Raw genomic sequence first — 23,277 nt, 5'->3', positions numbered from 1 at the left:
CAAAAAGCCCCATTTCGCCCTCCCTACTGGCAGGCGCAGTGGAGCCAATCCCCTGTAGTATTACAGCACTCAGCAGATCCAGCCAACACTGCACTCCTCAGCACATCAAGTTCCACAGGAAAGAGATGTTCTGAGGAAAGCTCCTCTCCTTTGAAATAAATATCCTGAAAGTCTTTATTTGCCTGAGGAAAAACGCAATTCCAGAGTGTTCTATTTTCATCAAAAAGTCTATACTCTTACCAACCTACTGCCAAATATGCCATTTTGTAACCACAGAAAATGGAAAGCAAACAGAAGAATTAACCGGACACCAACTGTGAACAAGGACAACACCGCTACAGTAAGAGTCAAAGAGAATGGTAAATATGGAGCTCCTTTCCAGCACACCACGTTCTAAGTCATACATGACACGATAGTTCTAAAAAAGTCAAACCTCAGAGAAATGATTCAGGATAGTTTTAGTTCTCTTAGTTTCCACATTCACTTAACAATTCAATGAATTCAATGAAACGTGATCCAAATTCAGTAACCATCAATTGTTTTGTTGTTTATATAGAAACCACCAGTAGTTGTGTTGTTTATATAGAAAAACACTTGAACAAAGGGTGACATAATCACTCCTAATATTAGGAGTGTATTAATCATGTCATAAAGTGCTGATAAATGCCAATTAAATCAAAAGATACCTAACTGCTAAAGAGTAAACCAATAAGCACAATATTACAGTATACACTGTGTTCAGAAACTGAATTTCTTTTAAACAATAGGTTAGACTTGGCTGGAAGAGTCTGCCTACTCTTTAAAAGATAAGCATATTCTTACAAGTATATGGTAGTTAAGTCAAACCAGAAGCACACCAACATCTACCAACTGATTTGGAGAAACAAGGCATCCTTGAGGCCACTTGCTGGAGCCTCATTTGCATTTCTGTAGCAGCTAGAAGTTTCCACTATGGAAATGGAAGCTGGATCTAGAAACAAACTCAGAGGTCAGGCACCTGCTCAAAGGCAGAGCTTTGGAGGAAGAGGCACTGTGGTTTCAACAACTTTCATGATGCTTTAAAACAACGAAAACAAGTACCAGAGGTACATTTATTTATGTTTGCATTTCCTTATTATTTATGCTTTCCATCTTCGACGACCTTTTCAGCTTTGTAATTCAGAATTTAACCTGTTGTTCTCTTATAGCAAAACACTGCCTCCTTTCTGACCAGTGCTACAAGACACTTGGTTTCTAGGCAAACAAAGCTACCAGCAATGCAGTGCTGCATGCAAATTTTCTGGGTGCAAGGTTTAGTTGTGTTTCCTATCGTATCTCAAAGGTCAAGTCAGGGTCTGGCAGCATCAGATGTTCCCGCAATGCAATATTAACTAAATCCTTCTGGAAAAAACAGCTTTACAACGTATCAATTTTGGGATTTCCAAATATTGCGGCACATTCCAGTTTTCCAGGCAGATCAAGGAAGCAAAATAAAAATATATAGAAAGCTCTAGGAAAATCTTCTAGGATCAATAAGAGGCAAGCATTTTGTAAAACTGCTGTTCTTGAAGCTCATGCAGTACATACTGTATATATAGACTTTGCTGACTAAGATTTAAATCTGAGCATCCTTCAGACCATTTGCAGGACAGCTGCACATGACTAACAGACAATGAGCTCAGACATGTAATAGACAAGTACAGCTGAAATAGAGGATGAAGGATTTTAACAAAAAAGTAGGTCAGATGCAAAATAAGTGGCCTCATCCGTTCAAATATCACTGCATGACTATATGTAAAGCTCCAATTAGAGAAACAACTGTTTTTCAGTAGAAACTTCCATTTCAATTCTACTCCACATTATGATATAAACGAAGTGAGCTTTATTATTATTATTATTATTGAAGAAGGACAGAACCTATTGCTCTTTAACATACCTAAGGCAGGGAACAAGGTTAAAAACTGGAGTGGCCTGAGCAGAGGCAGCAGCAGCAAGCTGGCAGGATCTATGTCTTTCTTCCTCTCCTTCCCTGTACCTGTACAGCAGTAAGCCAGGCTAAGTATGTAGGTGCAGAACAGTGGCAACAGCACCTGGAAGGCGCTTTATGTACATGCTTTAAAAGAAAATACGGAAGAAGTACTGACAATTGATGAATATCAGTGGTCTACTGAGTCATGTTACAAATCTAAAGAAGTAATTTAAGAAAAGCCTGCAAAATTTTCAGATATTATTTTTAAATATTGTTTAAAAATGAGTAAAATGAGTTTTAAATGATAGAAATATCATTTAATTACATAGCTACGCTGACATCTTTACACAAGACTATAGTAAGAACTTGTTCATTCTCCTATTGACTTGGCTCAAAAACCATTCATTAATGATATCTACATGTGAGTGCCTGCATTTCTGCACAGTGATGTAACACACCTCAGACTACTGCCTTGATCTTATAATCCCCTAAGCACATTCAAATAACTTGTTTTATTCACTCAAGTGTGCATAACAGACTTCATGTCCAGCCTTTCAAAGCAAAATGGCAAAGGAAAGGGAGTCAGCCTTCCCAGAAAAGCCTGCTAGTTTTCAATGAGCTTTTATTTTTAATAGCATTAACACAATGCTTACTAGCGCAGGACTTCTGAAGAGAATACATTTTCACAGGCCTAAAAACAAAGTAATTTTTATTAAGTTAATTTTCAGGACAGACAGCTTTGTGTCTGGGATACTGGGATACTGACAGTACTACACAGCTAAAAAAGGGAGTAAATAATGTGCTTCAGGAAGTTTATCCTTCTGACTCCTGTGTAGAAGTGATACAATATCTGCCTCAAAATCTACCACAAGAGGACTGATCAAACTAAACAATGTGGGTGAAATCTGGCTCACTGCCTTGGTGAATGCAGTCTGTCTGCTGGAAGTATGAGCAGTTTTACGACATGTACTCCCTGCCCATATGCTCCCTCAGTGTGTCTGCCATTAGTGTTTAAGTACATGGGGGAAAGCAACTGCCTTGTAACAAGCAGAGCCCAGTATGCACCAATTCCAGTCAGAAGAGCAGACACACATCATCCCACTGCAGTCCCAGAGCAGCAAGCAGCAGCGTCCAGCTCTCAGAGGCTGAACAGAGATTAACTGAGATCTTTTAGCTAGCTTAAAGCTTTAAAAACATTTAAAGATCTTTAGTGTTACAAATGAAGCATGCTAATGATGGATGGTGAGGAAAGATGAATTATTCCTCCACGTCAGCTAAGGATATTCCTGATTTTTTCTTATGGCTGGCTAGCATGAAGCTTGCTCCTCTTACTCCCTTATTCAAAACCAGTTCCAAAGTACAAAACCAGTTACGTCAGCTGAGGTGATCTCGAGGAAAATGCTCCGAGAACTTCGGTATCTACAAAGGAAGAATCAATCAACAATAATCAACACTGATGGATGGTGATCTAAGAGTTTAAGAACAGATCAACATTACCCTCCCAAACAAGACCAGATACATAAACAATTTTCAAACACAACTTCAGAGTCTGAAGAAGCAGATCAGAAATGATTATGGAGAAAAAGAAAAAAAAAAATTTTTAATGAATTTCTTTTCAAATACATCACATTTGGGTGTATCAACACTCAGCATTATCAAAGATGTGCAAGGAAAAGATGAGATATGGAGGCAAACAGGCTGTTTTTATAAGGAAGAATCAGAAGAATTCTATTTATTGAGTTGAAAAATTGTTTAAGAATCTCCTTATCCAGACAGAAATCAGGATAAAGGCATTGCCACTTCTGAACATACTACAGAAACACAGCTTTGCTATTTGGTGATTTGCTTCGCAGGTTTGTACTTGTGACTCAGAAACTCAGGCCAGTGATATGATTTTAAGCATAGGATAAACAGAGTTAGGCAGACAAAGCTGCTTAGAAACCTGGATGATTTGTGAATTCAAGGGGAGAAAAAAAAGAAAGGGGAAAAAAAAGGGAAAAAAAAAGAAAAAAAAAAGATGCAACAGAAGTATCACTAGAAAAGACAGCTAACTCAGCATAATCCTAGGCTTTAGAAACAGTCCAAACAAGGCATCATCTAAGGTAACACACTAAAGAACACCGCGGAAACCTCTGTCAGTACTGCAGATTGAGGTTAGCAGAGACAACACTGCATGTACCCAACGCTACAGATGACCAAAACACACAGATACAGAGAAGTTCAGATCCATTTGAGATGACCACAGAATCAAAACAAGTTATTTTCTCTAGAAACCTCTGAGGCACATATAATTGCAACCCTAGCAACACCGAAAAACCTCACTGTTTTCATATGTCCAAAATTCAGTAGATGACAAATCTGGTCTCAACAAATTCAGGCTTAAACCAGTGTTCTCACCCCAGCTTGAAAATCACACCATTAAAATTCCAGTATTTGCTAAGGCCAAGCTAAACAGTGACAGCTGGGAGCATTTCAGCTTATCTGGAAACCTGTCTTCCACACAAGATGGTCTGATAAATCCACAGGCCTCCTGGAGGGAGGTCAGGAAAGTTCTGTTCTGAATTTAGTTGGTAACTCACTTGGTAGAAGTGATGCAGATTGCAGTGAAAAAATAATACTTCCTGATGGACAAACTTAAGCCACAAAAAACTGTCATAAAACAACCATCATTAAAAAAAATCACAAAAAAGAGCTTTGAAGAATTTGCCTGTACATGGTATTCCCAGGCTCTCTATCCCAAGCCTCAAGCAGATGATCCTTTGGTCTTGATCAAAGTGAAGGAGTCCAACAGGCTAGACAAACAGCTTTAAACTCTAGACTACTGATGTGGAGCTTTTATGTAACTGCTTAAAAAGCTAGCAGTTAAAAACATGGCAACCATACCAGCCAGCCACCCGGAAATACCACAGAAAATGGTAATGGATCTGAAAGAACTTCCTAATGAACATATGCTACCTTCAATTTTATTATTATTTTTTTAATATGTTAAATAAACTGCAGCATAAGTGGTTTAAAAATAACCACTGTTAAAGAGACATGCTTTATTCCTTAAGGAATTTTGCAAAAACTATGAAGGTAACTTGGAAAGAAGTATCTCCAAGAAGAACTACCTCCTTACACTGAAAAAAGGAACCTGTTCAGAATAAAAAATGAAGTGTCTTAATTAAAAGCAAAGTCAGAAAGCAGAGTTTTTAAAAGACAGTCACACTCAAAGGGAAAAAAAATAATTAAATCTTGTGATCTCATACGTTGGATTCAATCCCACAGACAGAAAATAAATTCAAGGCCAACATCACATCTTCACGTGCTAAATGTAACAATGCACACAACAACTTTTCCTGCATCTACTGTCATTGAATTCAAATGAGATTCAAATGCATTTCCCATGGCCATTTTTATTTCTCAAGTACTCAAGTTGCTTGTTCATTTGTTTGTTTGTTTGTTTAAAAAAAGGAAAATATTTGTAGTGCAAGTGACTCTGAAACAAACCACCCGCTACTAGGACCAAACTGAGGATCAAAGTACAAACCCTTACATCACTCTAACGTGCTCATCCTGGTGAATATTCTATTCCACTAGGAACAGCGTTCTTGATATATGCCTCAGCAGCCTGCAATTGTATTTATTTTAAATTCTGCACACAAGCTTTGTGCGATGTCACTATGAATGAGTTCTACATAATTAAACAAGCTTTCAGATCCAGTAATCAGGCACAGGTAGATAATATCAGGCTAAATTACAGAGCTGTTCTTTATGGCCCATCCTCAGAGACAAACTACTGCCAAGGGCGATGGTTAGAAATCTTAATTACTTCAATAGCTGAAAGTTGGCATAGCACCAAACAGGATTGTTTGCTGGTATTAAAAAAACCACTGAGCACTGGAGCCATCATAGTCTTGGCACAGTTACAAGTTCCAAGGATTCAGACTGGGGGTTTATCTTAATGTTTCAGAATGTCTTACTATGAATATTCTGCTGTAGCTAGGCAGTTTCAAAAATACAACACAGCTAAGGTCCTCCTCAAAAATCAAACCTGGAAAGCAGTAATTAGATCATTTTCATTATTATTCTCAAAAGAAATAACGAGATTTAGCTAACTTGCTAAGCTTGTTGCTTTTGTGACTTAAACAGCCTACAGAAATCACTTTTGAAGCCTGCTTGCACATGAATTCAGATGGGTCAACTCAGTAGGCACCAGAGAACCATTTCAACATTGTGCAACTGGAAAATAAACTAAAAAATGGTGCTAGATTCTCAGTCAATATAGGCAGCCAAGGATCTGCTGAAAGATATTTGTGTTAAAATACTGTGATATTCTGGAGCTGCATCACCAGAAATCATATGGTACATGTGAAGCTGATGACCTCAGAAGATCAAAGACACTAGATGGATAGCTAAGAAAACTCAACCAACTGTCACAACCCAAGTAATACTGGAATAAGGAATAAAACTCACCATGAAATTCTGTTCAGGGACTACCAGCTGCGCTGACACAAATGACTTGGTAACACCAGGAAGCATACCTATTCCTGACATAGGGAAACTGTTTTAATGTCCCAAGTGCTGGGGCACTGCTTAACAGCAAAGAATTATCAGAAATTGTGTGCTTAAGTTTGCAATTGGAGCAGGGAAACAGAAGCATTTGCAGGAGACCTTCTGCATCCAGTTCTGGAGCCCCCAACATAAAAAGGAAATAAAGCTGTTAGAGGGGAGTCCAGAGGAGGGCCACAAAGATGATCAGAGGGCTGAAACACCTCCCTAAGGGAAGAGGCTGAGAGAGCCAGGGCTCTTCAGTCTGGAGAAGAGATGTCTCTGGGAGCAGCCTTCCAGTACCAGAAGGGGGCCTACAGGAAAGCTAGGAATGGTCTTTATATAAGGGCACGTAGAAACAGGATGAGGGGAAATGGCTTTAAACTGGAAGAGGGGAGATTTAGATTAGATAACAGGAAGAAATTCTTTACTGGGAGGGTGGTGAGACTCTGGAACAGGTTGTCCAATGAGGTTGTGGAAGATCCTTCCCTGGAGGCTCTGAAGGCCAGGCTGTGTGGGGCTGTGAGCAACATGGTCTAGTGGGAGGTGTGCCTGCCTACAGCAGGAGGAGCTACATGATCTTAAATGTCCCTTCCAAACCACTCCATGTGGATTCTATGAGGGTGTGGAATACAACAGAGGATGGATGTCCCTACATCCCTGTGGAAGTCAGGGCAAGTTTCCCAGCTGCAAGAGATGCCTACCTGACTGATGTGATAAGGGATGGTGTCTCCACAAACCCTGACTCAATTGGAGTAGAAAGGGTTGATGCTACCCCTCCTCCATCCACACATGCTCAAATACTGAATCCCCCCCACTACCAGCTCACATGCAAACAAGAGGCACATCTGTGAAGTATCTCCTTTTTGCAATAACTAAAAAGAACTATGACTCAATAGTCAGGTGTGCGCCTGCCACCCTAATATTACCAGACCAGAGACTACACTGGAACCAAGAGTGGTGAGGCAGATTTTCCCTACCCATCTATCCAATCTCTATCTTCATGCTAGATTAGAATGTAACATATCATCAGCTTATCACCAATGACGTATGGAGATAGATAGATAGATATATATATACACCCAGAATCTTATGCTAAGTATTGTAGCGGGATACAAATAAACATTTAACTGATTGTTGGGAGTCATTTCACCTTAATTTAGACCAAAGGAGTTTCAAAATCTCAATGACCCTGATCTGATTGGGTCATGACAGGTAACAAAATTAATTCTGCTTGATTTGAGGAATTAAGCTTTGTTGACTTCTTTGATTCATTTAGCCAGATATAAAATTATGTTATAAACACTGATGTTATGGTTATTTAAACACCTTATCATACATTTTCAAGCAAGTGGCTTATAATAAATTGTGCTAGACACGTGATATCGATGACAAGAACAATATAGGTATCCATTCACTTTTAGTACACATTACACCTGCTAAGAGCATCCAACCATGGCATGAAATGCAGAAAACATTAATATATTTTAATAAACTGCAGTAATTAAAATATTGTGAAGGTCTGTGCTATTAGACAGATCAGGAATCACAGGATTTTGGAGCCATATCAGTAAATAAGCTTATCTCCACACCATCGTTAGCACTTTGTTGCTGAAGGCTCACTAAAGTCTTCCTGGAGACCTCAGCACTGGGCATAGTCTCATGAAATGTGCTAGAGCCAGAGACATTACAGAGACATTAGAAGTGTTTCAAGTTATAAAATCCTGAACTAAATCTTGGCTTGCATATATTTCATTTTTTTTTAAAGACAACTGAATTTTTCTTCACAGTAAGGGTGGCAGAGCACTGGCCATGCTGCCCAAGGAGGTTGTGGAGTCTCCTTCTCCGGAGATATTCAAGACCTGCCTGGACGCCTACCTGTGCAGCCTGCTTTGCAGGGGGGCTGGATTCCATGATCTCTAGAGGTTCCTTCCAGCCCCTACAATTCTGTGGTTCTGTGGTTCTATGAATACACACAGACATTTTTTATCTGCTCTTGTAACTAAAGACACTTGCTAATTACAGTGAATTAGTCCGTGAAGAGAAGAAAAAAATAACAACAAATCCTTAAAATTGCATCAAGAAGTATAATTATGTTGCTATACTTTTTGTAGTTTTACTGGAAACTATTGAAAAACTTAAAAATTATATGTTTCAATTGAAATAAAACATTCCCAACTGAAGTGGGAAATTATGCTGATTACTTAGAACTTCATTAAGCTAACAAGTCTATCAGAGCTACTATCATGGCATTAAAAAAAAAAAAAGGAAAATATTTATCCATGAAGTAAACTGTATATTACAGGATTACAGAATTTCAAATGATTTTGCCTATATTTACATTTCTACTCAGATAAAAATCTTCCCAGCTAGGAATTCTGCCTGGAACCGTATTACTAAATAATAACTTTCTTAGATTTCAATTATACTTTTATATAGAAGATTAAAATATACATACACTTTAGTTTCGTAGTCCTTCCAAGCTTTGTCAAAGGGCTTTTTCAGGTCCTGTCAAGACCAAAAAGAAATAATAATGCAGTTACTTATTTACATGAAAAATACTATAGCTCTAACTATGAATCTATGCCACTTGCAGTGCCTACTGGAATAAAGAATTCTACATGTTCTTGCAAAGCTCGCATAAGAACCGTGTAAAAGCAGTCTTGTACATAAGACTAATACATTCACATTACTAAAAGCATCTCTAGGAGTCCTGAGTTGGATTTTTCAACAATTATAATATGAAAGTAGCATTTGATTGTTTTCTCAAGGCAGGAACATGGAGCAACACTGTATTAAGTGCACTTTTTCTGATGCTGAAAAACAGAAGAAAAAGAGGAGCAAAACACACTAAGCAAGCAACAGAAAGATCATAAGTGTGTAAATAATCATAAGTGTATAAATAATCTTTTCATCCTTCAGTAACATACAGAGACCATTTTTAGTCTGTGTACATCTTCTTCTTCCTTCAATGTCCTAGAACAATAGCTGCCAGTCGCTTCCTGTTTGCTCAGCAGTAAATGAAGTGTAAGCCAAATTCATTTGTTGGCTATAGCTTTGAAATTTATTGTAAACATATCATCAGAGTTCTAAGTTATTATTATTTTAAATAGGAAATATATTCAGGGCACAAGTAGATTTAGCCTTTCTTCAGAAAAACAGTACATTCACTCAGTGCTTTTCTTAAAAAGGTACATTTAGAGTGCTAAATATATATATTAATAAAAATTCTTCCTTTTTAAGGTGCCTCTTTCAACTAGGCGAATATCTATAAATTAATAATTATTACACTTCCTTCTCTGCTTGTCTTCTATATCTCAGAACTGTTTTTAAAGCTTCCAAATGTTTTGTGTATGTAGACAACAGCAAGCTGTATGTGCAACCACAAACAGAATGGATGACTCAGTTCATAATAAAAAATAACCATCTTGTTTATTAAGCTAATAAGTTTTACATCAAATAAGATAAAAATATTACATTAGCTACTGTACCAACAATAATTTTGATTATAAATAAGAATATAAACATACCCCTTTTACTCCTTTCAGATCTCCCTTCAGCAAACTGTCCAACGGAAAAGTGATTATGTTGTTCATATTCTGAATCTGTGAGACAAAAAATTACATGAAAATACATTCAATGCATTTTAATATAGAATGTACTTGCCTCAATTCAGAAATTACAAAAAGTTTCAGTAAGTAATCTTCATAGAATCATAAAGGGTGAGACAAATCTCTAAGATCATCAAACCCAACTGTCCATCTACATCCAACACTGCCCACTAAACCATGTTCTTTAGGACCGCATCTACACATTTCCTGAGCACCTCCTGGGATGGTGACTCCACCACCTCCCCAGGCAGCACATTCCAGCTTCCAGAGAAGCTTTCCTAATATGCAACCAAAACCTTCCCTGACACAACTTGAAGCCACTACCTCTCACCCTATCACAATTACATAGGAGAAGAGGCCAACCCCCATCTCACCACAACCTCCTTTCAGGCAGCTGTAGAGAGCAAATAAGGTCTTCCCTGAGCCTCCTCTTCTCCAGACTGAACAATCCCAGCTCCCTCAGCTCCCCACGTAAGACTTGTGCTTCAGATCCCTCACAGCTTTGCTGCCCTTCTCTGGACACACTCCAGCACCTCAATGTCCTTCTTGTTGTGAGGGGCCCAGAACCGCACAGTGCTCGAGGTGTGACCTTGCCTGAGCTGAGTACAGGGTTACAGTCACCTCCCTGTTCTGCAGGCAACATTATTTCTGATATAAGCCAGGATGCCATTGGCCTTCTTGGCTAACAGAACATATCATACATATTATTTTCCTAACACTGCTTTATGAAGATACTTGTCAGTACAACCAGTAACCAAAGATGCAGTAACATGAGTTAATTAAACTTACTCGGGAAACATTACAATCCAAGCCAGCAAGAAACCAGCAGAATTCCTGCTCATGTAAATATCACATCCAACAACTGCAAAATGAGACCACTATTTCTAACACTGTCTGATTTTACTGTTTAAGTTATATCAAAACAATGACACAATTTTTCTGCATTTATGTCTTTTAATTCATGAGCATCATTTAAACTAATCTTCTTAATTTTGAAGTCTCTTCAGGCCCATTCCATAAAACGTGTCTGTTACTCACAATACATACTGTCTCACTCTGACACAAACTATAAAGACAAAGAACTCTGGCTCCTAAAAAGCCATTAGTTAAACATTTAGCGTATATTCCTAGAAAGTGCTGTGTTTGCCATTGGCCTATCAGCAAAAACTTTTAAATAAAGATTTTATGAGGTCTTGAGTAGGCACGTAATTCAAAAGTGAACAAATAATCCAAGATGAAAAAAAATCTTCACTTCAAATAAAAACTGAAAACCAACTTAGATAAACTTAAATAAGTTAATAACATAAAAAATAATGGTTCTGAATGGATTATCTGTACTGTAGTATTTTGACAGGGGAAAAAACTGAAGACTTACAGTAGGAATAAGAAAGCAAGTAGCATACACCAAGAAAAGAAACACTTCATTTCCAACCCTTTATGATTGAAGACAACATTCCAAGTATGAGCCAGGACAGCTAGGCACAGAGTTTAAACTGTAACAACCCAAACAGATTGTGCTGAACGTAATAAACAGAGTGCTTTAGAATCACATGACAGAAAGAAAATCTGATTAATTTTTGCAGCAGTGAAGGGAAAGCTGCCTTTGGGTGGGTTTCTTTTTTTGTTGGAACTGTTAACTTTTTTTTAATGTGCTTTTTTCAAGAAGCACAGAAATGTATATATGAAAGCAGATTTTCAGAACTGTTTGCATCGTGTAACAAATAATGCTTCTGTTCCTGAAGAAATGTCAGGAATATCAAAGTCTCATTTAGCATAACCCAGTCAGATAAGGAATGACATTAATAGGAATTAAAAAAATATAATATTTCCAACTATGAAGTTTCAGCCAACAGAGAATGGAAAAATATGAAAGATATCTATCACCCTTGGTGGCCTCACTAAAGCAAACTGAAGGGTTTCATCCCCAGTGGTCTTCATGCTCAGTGATCCTCAACAGCTGCTATTAAAAACAAAAGAACAAAAAGCCAAAATACTGCTTTTCCTCTTTGAAGATGCTACTTTATTGCATTTGCTTGAAATTTCAGCCAGCAACCAAGAAGAAAAAGAACGTACATAAATTTTAAAGCTTGAAATGATTAGGAAAGTTGAAGAAAAAAAATCTGGTCTATTGAGTATCTACAATCAATCACATTTCCCCTCCTCCACTCTACTTCTCCTTCTCCCAAAAAAGCTGCAGGATGCAACCACAGCCCTTTAGAATCAACATATTAAATTCCAACTCTTTGTGTTTGTTTTTAAAATAATTCTTAGAAAAACTGAAAGAGCAGCATCTACGCATGCTTAGCTGATAGTGGAAACAATCCACTTCTACGTTCTCTGCAGCACTACAACATCTACATACCAACATAACAGTGTCTACAGTTAATAAAATAGTAGTTTATGAAGTATAAGTGAAACAGCTTAAATCACACAAAACATAGGTAAAAAATAAAAACTTCTACAAGAAGACTGATGGCCAGAATGGCTATCCAAGAGGAGAAATAGAAGAGGCTTCATGTAAGATCTCATCCTATGCTACGTGTTCTACTGCGTTATTCTACTTTATCGCTATGCTGTAGTAAAAAGTGTAGCCTAAAGATCAATGTCTTCATTTAAATATTCTTCAAATCCACATAATCAAGAGGAACACGGGAGTGAGGTGTTTCTCAACAGCAGATTCAAGACAAGTGTTTTCTTCCTTAAGTCATAAAAATGGCAGACCCTCAGCTATTCGGAGGCATATTTATACAACCAACCATCAGGTTTCAAAACAGTCCTGGCTATTCCCCAATGATTCAGTTAATGGGACACGGACTCACGCTCCTAAATAGAATACTCCAGAAGAATTAGGATATATATTTTTTAATGTAGGGAGAATGTTTGCCTGTCCAAATCAATTCCATGTGCTACTACCTGCAAGTTATTATCAGTCCATTGTATCCCCTATTTCTGATTTACTTGCAACAAATTTAAGTATCATAAAGCATGAATTTGTTATTATTAGCCTAGTTAGATGAATCGTACTTGTTCATATTTAAAATCAGCAAAGCAGGATACACAAGAATGATCTTACATTTTTTCCCTCTTTCTTGAGAAGTTTAAGCTGAACTATCAAAAATTCAGACTCATTTTTCACACACAGAGAAGCACTAATATGCTGCAGCTCCTGCTATGTGTGTACATAGATATAAAATGTATACAGCTATTTATGTTTTAAAATATTTTTTAAAAAGAGACATGAACAAAAGTGCATGAAACCTTCAAAGAAATTAAAGTCATCCTCTGCCAGAGAAACATAAGCAAGTTTTTGGGGAAAAAAATGTATTAGAAGAAAAGCAAAGCAAAGAAATAGTTGACCTGGTTTCTAATTCCAACACTGCTGCTTTGGCACACTTGCAGTTTTCCTCTGACAGCTTCCAACAAGATAAGATGACAGAGACAGGATAATAAATTAAAACTTCATAAGTTGGAGAAAGCTCAGAGGAGGAGAAGAATAAATGGCAGGAGGGAGAACGTAAAAATAAACGAACTCACGGCTGCCAGAAGTGATGGCAGAGGAAACAGGCAAGCCAACATTTGTTAAGCAGAAAGATTTTCAAGGAGCTTAAGAGTCTATGGCTAAACACTGAAGTTCTTCATTTGCCAGCACTCCTATTTATTTTAATGAGTACTTTTTTTTTTTTTTAAGAACTGCTTTTAAATCCAAAACAAAACAAACAAAAAAAGCAAACGAAAAAAGAAACCAAAACCTTTTTCACTACTTCTCAAGGAGGTTTCTTAACACAGAGTGATTTTGATTAAACTAAAACTCAGACACTTGAAGAACCTACGACATGACTCACACAGCTGTTACCGAATTCTAGATGGATTCCATGTATTAAGAAGCACTGGGTTTTCTCAACCACCAGTGAACTCAAGTGTTTACAAGTGACAATTTTGCTTGCTGACTCGTAATTATTTCTTTTTTTAAGGCAAGAAGTATTGCACTGAATAATTTTCAATAGTTTTTCCAGTGATTTGAGTAGGACAGGATCAATCAACATGAGCATGGAGTGACTGAAAACCCAGAAAGGCACTACAGAAGAGATGCTTCTGGCATCTAACCGTAAGATTTTGGAAAATCACGTAACAAAAACTTTGGACTTTTCACCACACCCGGCTCTCACACACAAGGACACAATGGTACCTTTGAGTGTCCTTGCTCCCAGCCCTGCCTGCAACATGATCATGCGTCCCAGAACTGGGACAGGCTGACTTGGAGGCACAGCAATCACTGGTGTCACACCACAAGGAAAGGGAGTCCAGTGAAGCAGCGACTGCCCAACACTAAATGCCCACATGGACATTCTCATTCTAATGGCTATATAAAGATCCTCACATAAGATATCAAATGTTGACCACAGAATCTTAGTGGCTGGAAAGAACCTCTAGAGATCATCTAGTCCAATCATCCTGCATAAGCAGGTTCCCTACAGTAGGTGATGTGATGCTGCATACTACTGGGAATGACCACTATACCACCACCAGTAGACAAATTACAGACTGGAACTTTCTTGATTAGGAACTACAAGAATAAAATAAAAGGAAATACATTTTTTTTAGTGTACTCTTAAAAGCATAAAGTGTATAACTCTAAAAGCAAGAAGAGACTTGAGGTTATTTCAGCCCATCCTTCTTGCCAGTGGAGAATTCCCAACTGTACATTCTCTAACCTAGGTTAAAACATCTAAGTGGGAAGCTTCCACTGCTTCCTTTGGGCCACCTCATCTAATATTTTTCATGGTTAGAGCCATTTACATGCAATTTACTAAGTTCCCCTTCTGCAAGCACACAGTTATCTCCGAGCCAAACCCATTCTTCTAAGTTTTCTTCAGAAAACAAACTATTTAAGCCCTGATCAATTTTTTTCTTACTGTCCTAGAATTTTTTTCCACTTGGATCAATATCTTTTTGGCAAAGAAATAAAGATAACATTCCAGACAGAACTGAACCTATGCCACATTAAGAGGAATTATTACATCTTGCTTTTCCTAGCACCTAAACCAAGAGGTCCATTGCAATTTCTGTACTTTTAGACTTACTGCAAGAGCAAGCCCTAACATCTCTTTCCTGTTTTACACACAAGTTTACAGTACTTTCTGATCATTTAAATCCCTGTAGACCTTCTGGGTAATTCTGTGTTCAGTAGTTCCTAAAGATAACTTTTAAAAAGGCTGAAGATGAAAACAGTCCTCACTTTTATGCATTTTTCTTTATTCATTTCTCATGATCTAGAATATTACTGTCAGGCCCCTCAAGGTCCCTCTGGATAACAATCCCTTCCCTCCAGTTCATTGACAACACCACACAGCTCGGTGTCATCAGGAAACTCACTGATGAGTGCGCTCAATCTCACCATCCATGTCACCAGCAAAGATGTTACACTGCACTGGTCCCAGTACGGATCCCTGAGGAATATCACTCATCTTCACGTACATGCTGAGTCATTGACCACGACTCTTTGAGTGCAATCATCCAAGTAATTCATTATCCACCAACTAGTCCCTTCATTAAATCCACGTCTCTCCAATTTAGAGACAATGATGCCATGTGGGATAGTGTCAAATATTCTGTGCAAATGGGGTAGATGACATCGCATAATTACTATTCCTTTATCCCATCACAAAAGACCAAAAGATGTCAGGTATTATTCACCCTTAGTGAAGCCACCTTCATTAAGGAGGCTGTCACCTCCTTCTTTTCCATGTGCAATATCATAGTTTCCAGGAAGTCTGCTCTATGATCTTATCAGGTATAGAGATAAAAGAGACTAGTCTTTGGATAGCAGCTTAGGAACTTAACCTGCCAGGACATTTAGACATACAGGACTCTAACCAATCAGACCCCTGAAAAGGCCAAAGCCTGCTCTCCTGAAGTGAGCTTGCTGTGCACCCTCCTCTCTGCCATAAGGATCTCAAACTCTACCATTTCATTGTCACTGCAGCCAAGGATGCCCCTGAGTTCCACGTTCCTCACCCCATCCCTACTTGATGATGGGAACAAAGTCAAGTACAGAATCTCTACTTGTTGGCCCTTTTATCACTTGGAGAAGGAAGCTACCATTAATACATCCCAGGAACCTCCTGGATTGCTTATGTCCTATTATGTTGTCCCCACAACATATACTGGGGTGAGTGAAGTTCCCCACGAGGACCAGGGCTTGAGAACACGAGGCTGCTCCTCTCTCTACAGAAGCCCTCATCTGCTCCATCTTCCTGGTTGGACGGCCTGCAGCAGAAGCCCCACTATAACATCACCTGTCGTCCCAGCTCATCCTTTAGCCCTGGCCCACAATTCCTTGGCCAGCACCTCATCCATTCCCAGGCAGAGCTGCATGCACTCCAGCTGGTCACTGACATACAGGGTAACATGCCCTCTTTATCTCCTTTGTCTATCATTCCTGAGGTGCCTGTATTCTTCTATTCCAGCACTCTGGTCATGGGAGCCATCCCACATCTCCACGGTGCCAATAAGATCACGGCTCTGAAGGTGTGTGCAGGTCTCTAACTCCTCTTGTTTATTCCCATGCTGTATGAATTTACATAGAGTCATTTAAGTTGGGCCACTGATGAAGCTGACTTATTGAACTAGAATTGCCTCACGATGATCTTTAATCATCAATCTTTAATCTTCACATATAATAGGTCCTTCATGTACTTAATTTAAATGAATACTTCTAATAAACTATACACAATTTTACAAAAGCTTCAGACTCCAAATATATTTTTAAAACTCTGTACTGACCCATTATCCAGGAGAGAAAATTCTGGACACAAAAATCCGTAAGTTCATTACGCAGTACAGAAATATATGTCCTTCTGTTTTCTCATTGGTTATCTTCTACATCTAAGCAAATCTTCCTTCTCACATTTTTTAAATGAATTAAAATGAATGTATTCAGAAAAATGCCACCATTGTTCTTCCATTTCTCCTCATTGAAAATCCAAGGACTATTAATAAAAAAATTTTTCACATTGAATCTCTTCCTTCCAGCTACCTTTTACACAGTGAATATGGTAGATTCCAGTCCTCTCAGTTACCATCAGGAAAAAAAAAAATATCCAAAAAGCAATACTGTATGTGCCACAAAAGGTACTGTGTTAGCTCTAACACAGCAAAGAAGCTTCCATTTTTTTTTCTGTATTTCACTATTAAAAAAGACTTCTTAATTGACTGATCTCAAACACAATTCTAATTCAAGGGAAGTTCAAGGAAGATGTATAATTTAGTATTGAAGCTATGGCTAAAAAAATACTGCAGAATATATCATAAATTGATCAGTGCATTAGGCAAAAGTGAGTAGCTACAAGGACTTGACATGCAATGAGCTTTTTTTTTCCTCTTAAGAAGTTTCAGAAATCATTTCAAATTTGAAGAACTCTACTTATTCAAAAAAAAAAAAAACAAAGCAAAACACATAAAACTCGAGCAATTCCAAGACATGAATTTCAAGTTTAATAGTTTACAGTTGATTAATTTAATTGTAACAAAAACTATTTCAGATATCAATGAAGTAGTTTAAAACATTAATGTCTTGATAGGCCTGTGAAAACAGCATAGTCTTTTGAGAAACCCTTAAAAACACTAGAGGAAACAATAACTTTAACCTTGTTAAAAGTAGAGCAACTTTATTATGTCTTTCCTTTATCCTACTGAAGACAAGTTGAAAAGAAAATCTCTTTGCAGAAGCACTTTACAGCTCTAAATGCCACCCAGACCGAGAGCTGACAGAACACATCAGCTTCGAGAAACAAAATCAAAGTACACGACAAAGCAAAACTTGACAGTAGCCTTAAAGCTTTGCCAGTCTTAATAGCTTTGGCATCTGTTCCAGTCTGAACATGTCCTCTCACTTCCCTGCACATTCTCCACTTGCTTCAGCTAAAGATCTTCTGGGGAAATTCAGAGCCCTATGAAACTTCAGGGGCAGGTCTACCTAAATAACATCTTCCAGTGTTTTTTCTTAACAGCAGCAGGTTGCATATCGCTAGCCACATTTCTAACAAAACTACTTACAACCAAAGTATGTTGGATGCTATCAGGGAACACTCTACAAGGAGGATGTTTTTCAATGCCAATGCGCTTAAGGTAATCAGAGCTGGTTATCTCACAACAGTGTGAGAAAGCATGGGGGTTGTTCCATGTATGGCTATGATCATTAAAACAACAACAAAAAAAACTAATGTTATTTTCAACCAGTATATAGGCCTCTTTGTGCTAGTCAATATCCTTTTAATCTCTTGGAAAATCAGACCTACATCAGCAAACCTCTAAACAGGCTTTTGAAGTAACCTCAGTCACAAAGAAATCATTCTAGTAGTTGCAACAGGCAAAGTCACCAAAATCATTAAAATTGTTTTATAGTTGTTTCATAATTTTGTAATTCTTATAAATCAATGTGGTATTTTCAAGCAATAATGATGAGTTTCTATTTTTTTTAAATATACATTTATTATCAGAAGGAACTGTCTTCCTGAAAAAAAAAACAAAAACATTCTGTTCCTCTATTTCTTCACTTTTCCCTTGCCAGTCAGGAGAAAATAAAAAAATTAAAATTTAAAATCAACAATATGAAGTGCATTAGGAAAGAGCAGATCATTAGAGAGACCTGTTCTTCACCAGACATCTCTTTTTAAGAAAGAAGATGACTATCCTACAATAGTACTAAAAAAACAACAAAACCAACCAACCAACAACAAACTGTCATGTCCATACGTACTTAGAATCATAGAATGGCCTGGGTTAAAATGGACCACAAAGATCATCTAGTTTCAATCCCCCTGCCATACGCAGGGTTGCCAACCACCAGACCAAGCTAAATTGTATACATTTCAAAAATAGAAAAAATAGAAAATATAAGAGCCACAGATAGAGAGAAAGTGAAAACTTAGGTATGATCTTTACATATATAAACTGAAGCAAAAATACAGATGATAGTGGGAAAACAGGACAAAAAGATATCCTTTGGAGAAGACAAATAAAAAGCTCTATCTTAAGACAAATTGAATAAGATGTATCCCATCTCCTATAGGTATACATTGTGTTTTTGTTTTTCATTGAAGTTTGTAGAAGGAAAGTTGTTCATATCAGAAATATTTCATAAAGATAGTAATTATTAAAACAACAAATGCTTTGATAAAACTACATTATTGCTTGGCTTCTTAAAATAAAATACGTGATCAGCTTTTTTTCTGGAGAGGAAGGTGCAGCTCTTAGTAGATTGTTTTTTTAAACCACATAAACATGGCATTTTACAGATCCATTTGTATAATGAAGTCACCATATTGCAGCTAATGTACGATAGAGGAGTTTTTTAGTCAACAGAAGGTATTAATCAAAAGACCCATTCTATTTCATATTCTATTCCATATGAGCAGTCTATCCCCACGGAAAACAGGATAAATGACTGATTCACACTTGATTAGGATTCTCCTCTGACACACAATCTCAGATGCTATTTGTACAGCCAGAGATATTCAAATCGATGTGACCAATATGAAATACATTTCATTGCAGATAAATACACTTGGGGCCAGATTCTCTCTCTTCGATATCACAACTGAGTAAAAAGAGAGGACAGCATCAGGGAGTGAATGAGACTGCCCTAAATCACATCAGCTGGAAACATTCCCCAAAGAACTGATTATGACCAGCTGGCTGCAAACTAGACATTTGGTCTAGAGTCATAAAAGCATCTGATCTGTCTACATTCATCGATTTCAGCAGATGCAGATTTTTAAATGTTTGTGTCAATCTGGGTCATCTCCCTTTCCTCATCCCTAGCTTAAGAGTTCTGTGACACCAATTAATTCTGGGACTATTAATTCTGGGACTTGTCCAGACATAGCTCTAGCTACTAGAATGGAGAATCAGAATCTGCTCTGTTTGTGCTCTCTGATTAATGTGAAACTGAGGCTGAAAATTCTCCATTCATAATTAAAATTCCCATTCTTCCATTTAGCTCCATCCCATCTGGCTCACTGAAGAGTGTTTTTAACTCTTATTGGCTTCAGTTGCAGAACTTGCCCCCAGTGGACACTATTGTCTTATGACATGCTTCATTTCTTCTTCCTGACTGTCCTCCTTGAGAAGCAAGAGACTCTCTCTTCCAGAAACACCAAAATCTCTCTTTAGAAATACAGATGGAAAGTGTGACAATATAAAGTAAAAGCAACATCAAAACCGAGTAAGCCAAGCTAAGTTTTACTGGTTTCACAATTTAAAAACAATTATTACTTTGTTGTGGCAAGCATACAGACACGAGAATTGCTAGCAGAGAGTTACGTGGTTGGGTTTGGGCTGAAAGGTTCTGAAAGGTGAAAGGATAAGGTGCTATACATTTCCTTAAGCCAAGTTTCTCTTTTTTGTTTATTTATTTATTTCTGTTAAGAACAGTCATTGCTAAAGCACAACTTATCATTAACTTGATGTAATTCAGAAACAGAGAAATTACAGTGTCGTTAAAAAATGACATGTCTTTATGCAAGTAATTCTTACCAAATTTTTGAAGAGTGCAGTTAATTCCTTTGTAAACACAGAAAATTTTAAAAATGCTGTTCCCAAATCTGGGTCATCCCTGCAAACACAGTTGCCTCCAAATTTCTCCAGTGCTTGTGTGTACTGTTCTTCATTTTCTACATGAGCTTCAAAAAGAGCAAAACATGAAAATATAGTCAGCAAACAACAAGTTATAAAAATTACATCCAAGCTTAGAAAAAACGGCAGAGAAAAACAACTTTTCAGAAGGTTTCTCACTACGAATGTTCACTCAATACAATAAGAAAAAATTATATTTTAATAGTTATGCTGGAAGTGTGATGTATCACTAATTTTGCTTTATGTGCTTCTATTCAAATGTTGTACAAACGTGTGCAAGTGTCATTCAACAAGACAATAATCTGACAAAAATCCTGTTTACAAAGACATGCAATATTTCTGTAATATACAAGGGATCACATAACTCCTAATTCCTATAATGAACTTCTACAGTCTTTTGTTAATACTCTCTAAATTTAACTGCTGTGCGCTGAACGAAGAATCAGAGGGGAGCAGAAACACTGGCAGTCATGAATCCCTGTTGTACAGGGCAGTATATCAAAGATTTTCGGGTCATCTTAGGAAATGGACTACAAACATTACAGATGAGGAAGGATACAACCCGTATCCATGTCAGCTCTCTGATCCAGACCAGCAGTGGGGCTCTGAAGCAAATCCTACTAGTCTGCATTTAACGTGGGATGACTTCGTTCTCAGAGCAGTTTTGGCTCATGACCATCAGGTTCCCTCCTAAGACAACAAAACTTTCTCAGAAGTGCCCTGGTGCCAATGGAGATGACATGCTCTGAATATAGGTGTAGGATACACTTCCTTAATGCTCTTCAAAGCATGAACTCTGTGTGTTGAGGAGATATTCCACCCAGGGAGCAAGATGAAATCTAGGCCAAAGCAGGCTCCTCTGATTCAAATGTAAGGGAAATGTGAGGGGCCTCCTCTTACCTACATCTAACTAGCAATTCAATCATAGTTTACCAGTTACTGTCCAGTGTAGACAGACATAAAAAGTGCACATAAATCTGGTCCGAGGAATAAAAAAAGCTCTTTCTGAGCTTAGTGACTGAGTTAAACTTGAGCACAAAAGGCAAAGCACATCAAGTTGGCACCTGATTAAGTTAATACTGCCTATTTCTTATTCTAGTTGCCACATATTTCCAATGGTTCAAAAGAAGTAAGAATAAAAACTCCACACCCTAGAAAACAAATTATGCATGAATATGAACAAAGAATCCCTCTTGGCCATTACATGAAACCAACAGAAACCCTGAAGATTAATGTTAGTTCAAACTAGCAATGATCTGGTTTAATTTCAAGCCCATTTGCGCATTAGCAATTTAATATCCAAAGGATTCATGTTGCAATGTCCTGTCCCCAAAACATTTTGCTATTTGAACTACAGGATAAATTAAGGCTGAACAGCTAACACTATTGTGTGACATGAATACACCTGGAGAAGCTTTGAATGAACTGAGACATACTGACACTTGAAGAAGCTTTGAACAAACTGGCACAGACAGCAAAAAACAGGGTTTGGCTCATTGCAACTGCACGATTCACACAGCTACTCAGTGTGGTTAATTATTTCCATATCACTTTCTTCATCCTTAATGCTTCCTGCATCTAGCTTTGCATGTCTGAACCCAAGTAAGGGAGGAGGTCAGGACAATCCAAATAGCAAAAAGAGAACACCACCACTGCATGAAAACAAGGTGAAAAGGCTGCTGCTGCTAATTGCCACAGTTAGGTGTGAAATCAGCAGTCAGAAGAACCATGCTGACTTTTTACGAGACTTACACAGGAGGTTTCTATTCCATACAAATCTCGGCCTCTGCTTCTGGATCTACAGAATCAGATTTTAAGAAGTCAACAGACCAGCAGCTCTGTAACAGTTCTAAGCAATCTTCCATAATGCTGATGGTCATTACAGTAGCGACACAATATTGGAGCTGAGCTGGTACTCTAGAAGTACATCTAAAGAGCAGGAAGTGGTGTTTTTTCCACAGCTCCTGACCCAAAATACTCTCCCTTGCCTTCAGGTTTCTTTCTGATGGGCTCTTAAAGGTTTTCTACAAACTTTTTACACAGTCTCGTAATGACAGGACCAAGAGGGAATGGCTTTAAACCAAAAGAGGAGAGATTTAAATTAGAAGTTAGGAGGAAGTTCTTTACTTGGAGGGAGGAGAGGCCCTGGCACAGCTGCCCAGAGAGCTGTGGGTGCCCCATCCCTGCAGCTGCTCAAGGCTGGGTTGGGTGGATCCTGGGCAGCCTCAGCTGGTGGGAAGCAGCCAGCCCATGGCAGGGGTTGGGTGGGTGGGCTGTGAGGTCCCTTCCAACCAAGGCCTTTGTGTGATTCTGCCCAAAACAAAACAAAAACACCCGAGCCATGTTTGTTTGAGGCTCTTTTTTTACTAAGAAACTAAATGACATACAAATTGGGATCCTAATAGTTTCTACCATTCACGCATGTAAGGAAAACAGAACAGGTAGGCTTTATACTCAGGGAAACTATATTTAAAAAAAAAAAGCACCAGTAGCCATGCTCTTTTGAATACAGAGCTACAGTTTTCCTTTGTCAACAAAAACCTCCATTGCTGG

At 38.0% G+C, this 23,277-nt stretch overlaps 1 protein-coding gene across 1 annotated transcript in view; it reads right to left on the bottom strand.

Moving 5' to 3' along the window:
• The window catches only part of ASAP2 (ArfGAP with SH3 domain, ankyrin repeat and PH domain 2), a 63,903-nt gene that overhangs the window by 39,347 nt on the left and 1,279 nt on the right, over positions 1–23,277 (bottom strand). The window contains 3 exon segments of the mRNA XM_031552608.1: positions 8,937–8,986; positions 10,009–10,083; positions 20,626–20,771. Of these exon segments, the coding sequence (XP_031408468.1) occupies positions 8,937–8,986; positions 10,009–10,083; positions 20,626–20,771 (271 nt within the window).

This window comes from Meleagris gallopavo, chromosome 2, assembly GCF_000146605.3.
Source record: "Meleagris gallopavo isolate NT-WF06-2002-E0010 breed Aviagen turkey brand Nicholas breeding stock chromosome 2, Turkey_5.1, whole genome shotgun sequence".
Lineage (NCBI taxonomy): Eukaryota > Metazoa > Chordata > Aves > Galliformes > Phasianidae > Meleagris > Meleagris gallopavo.
This window is presented reverse-complemented; position numbering and strand designations above follow the sequence as displayed.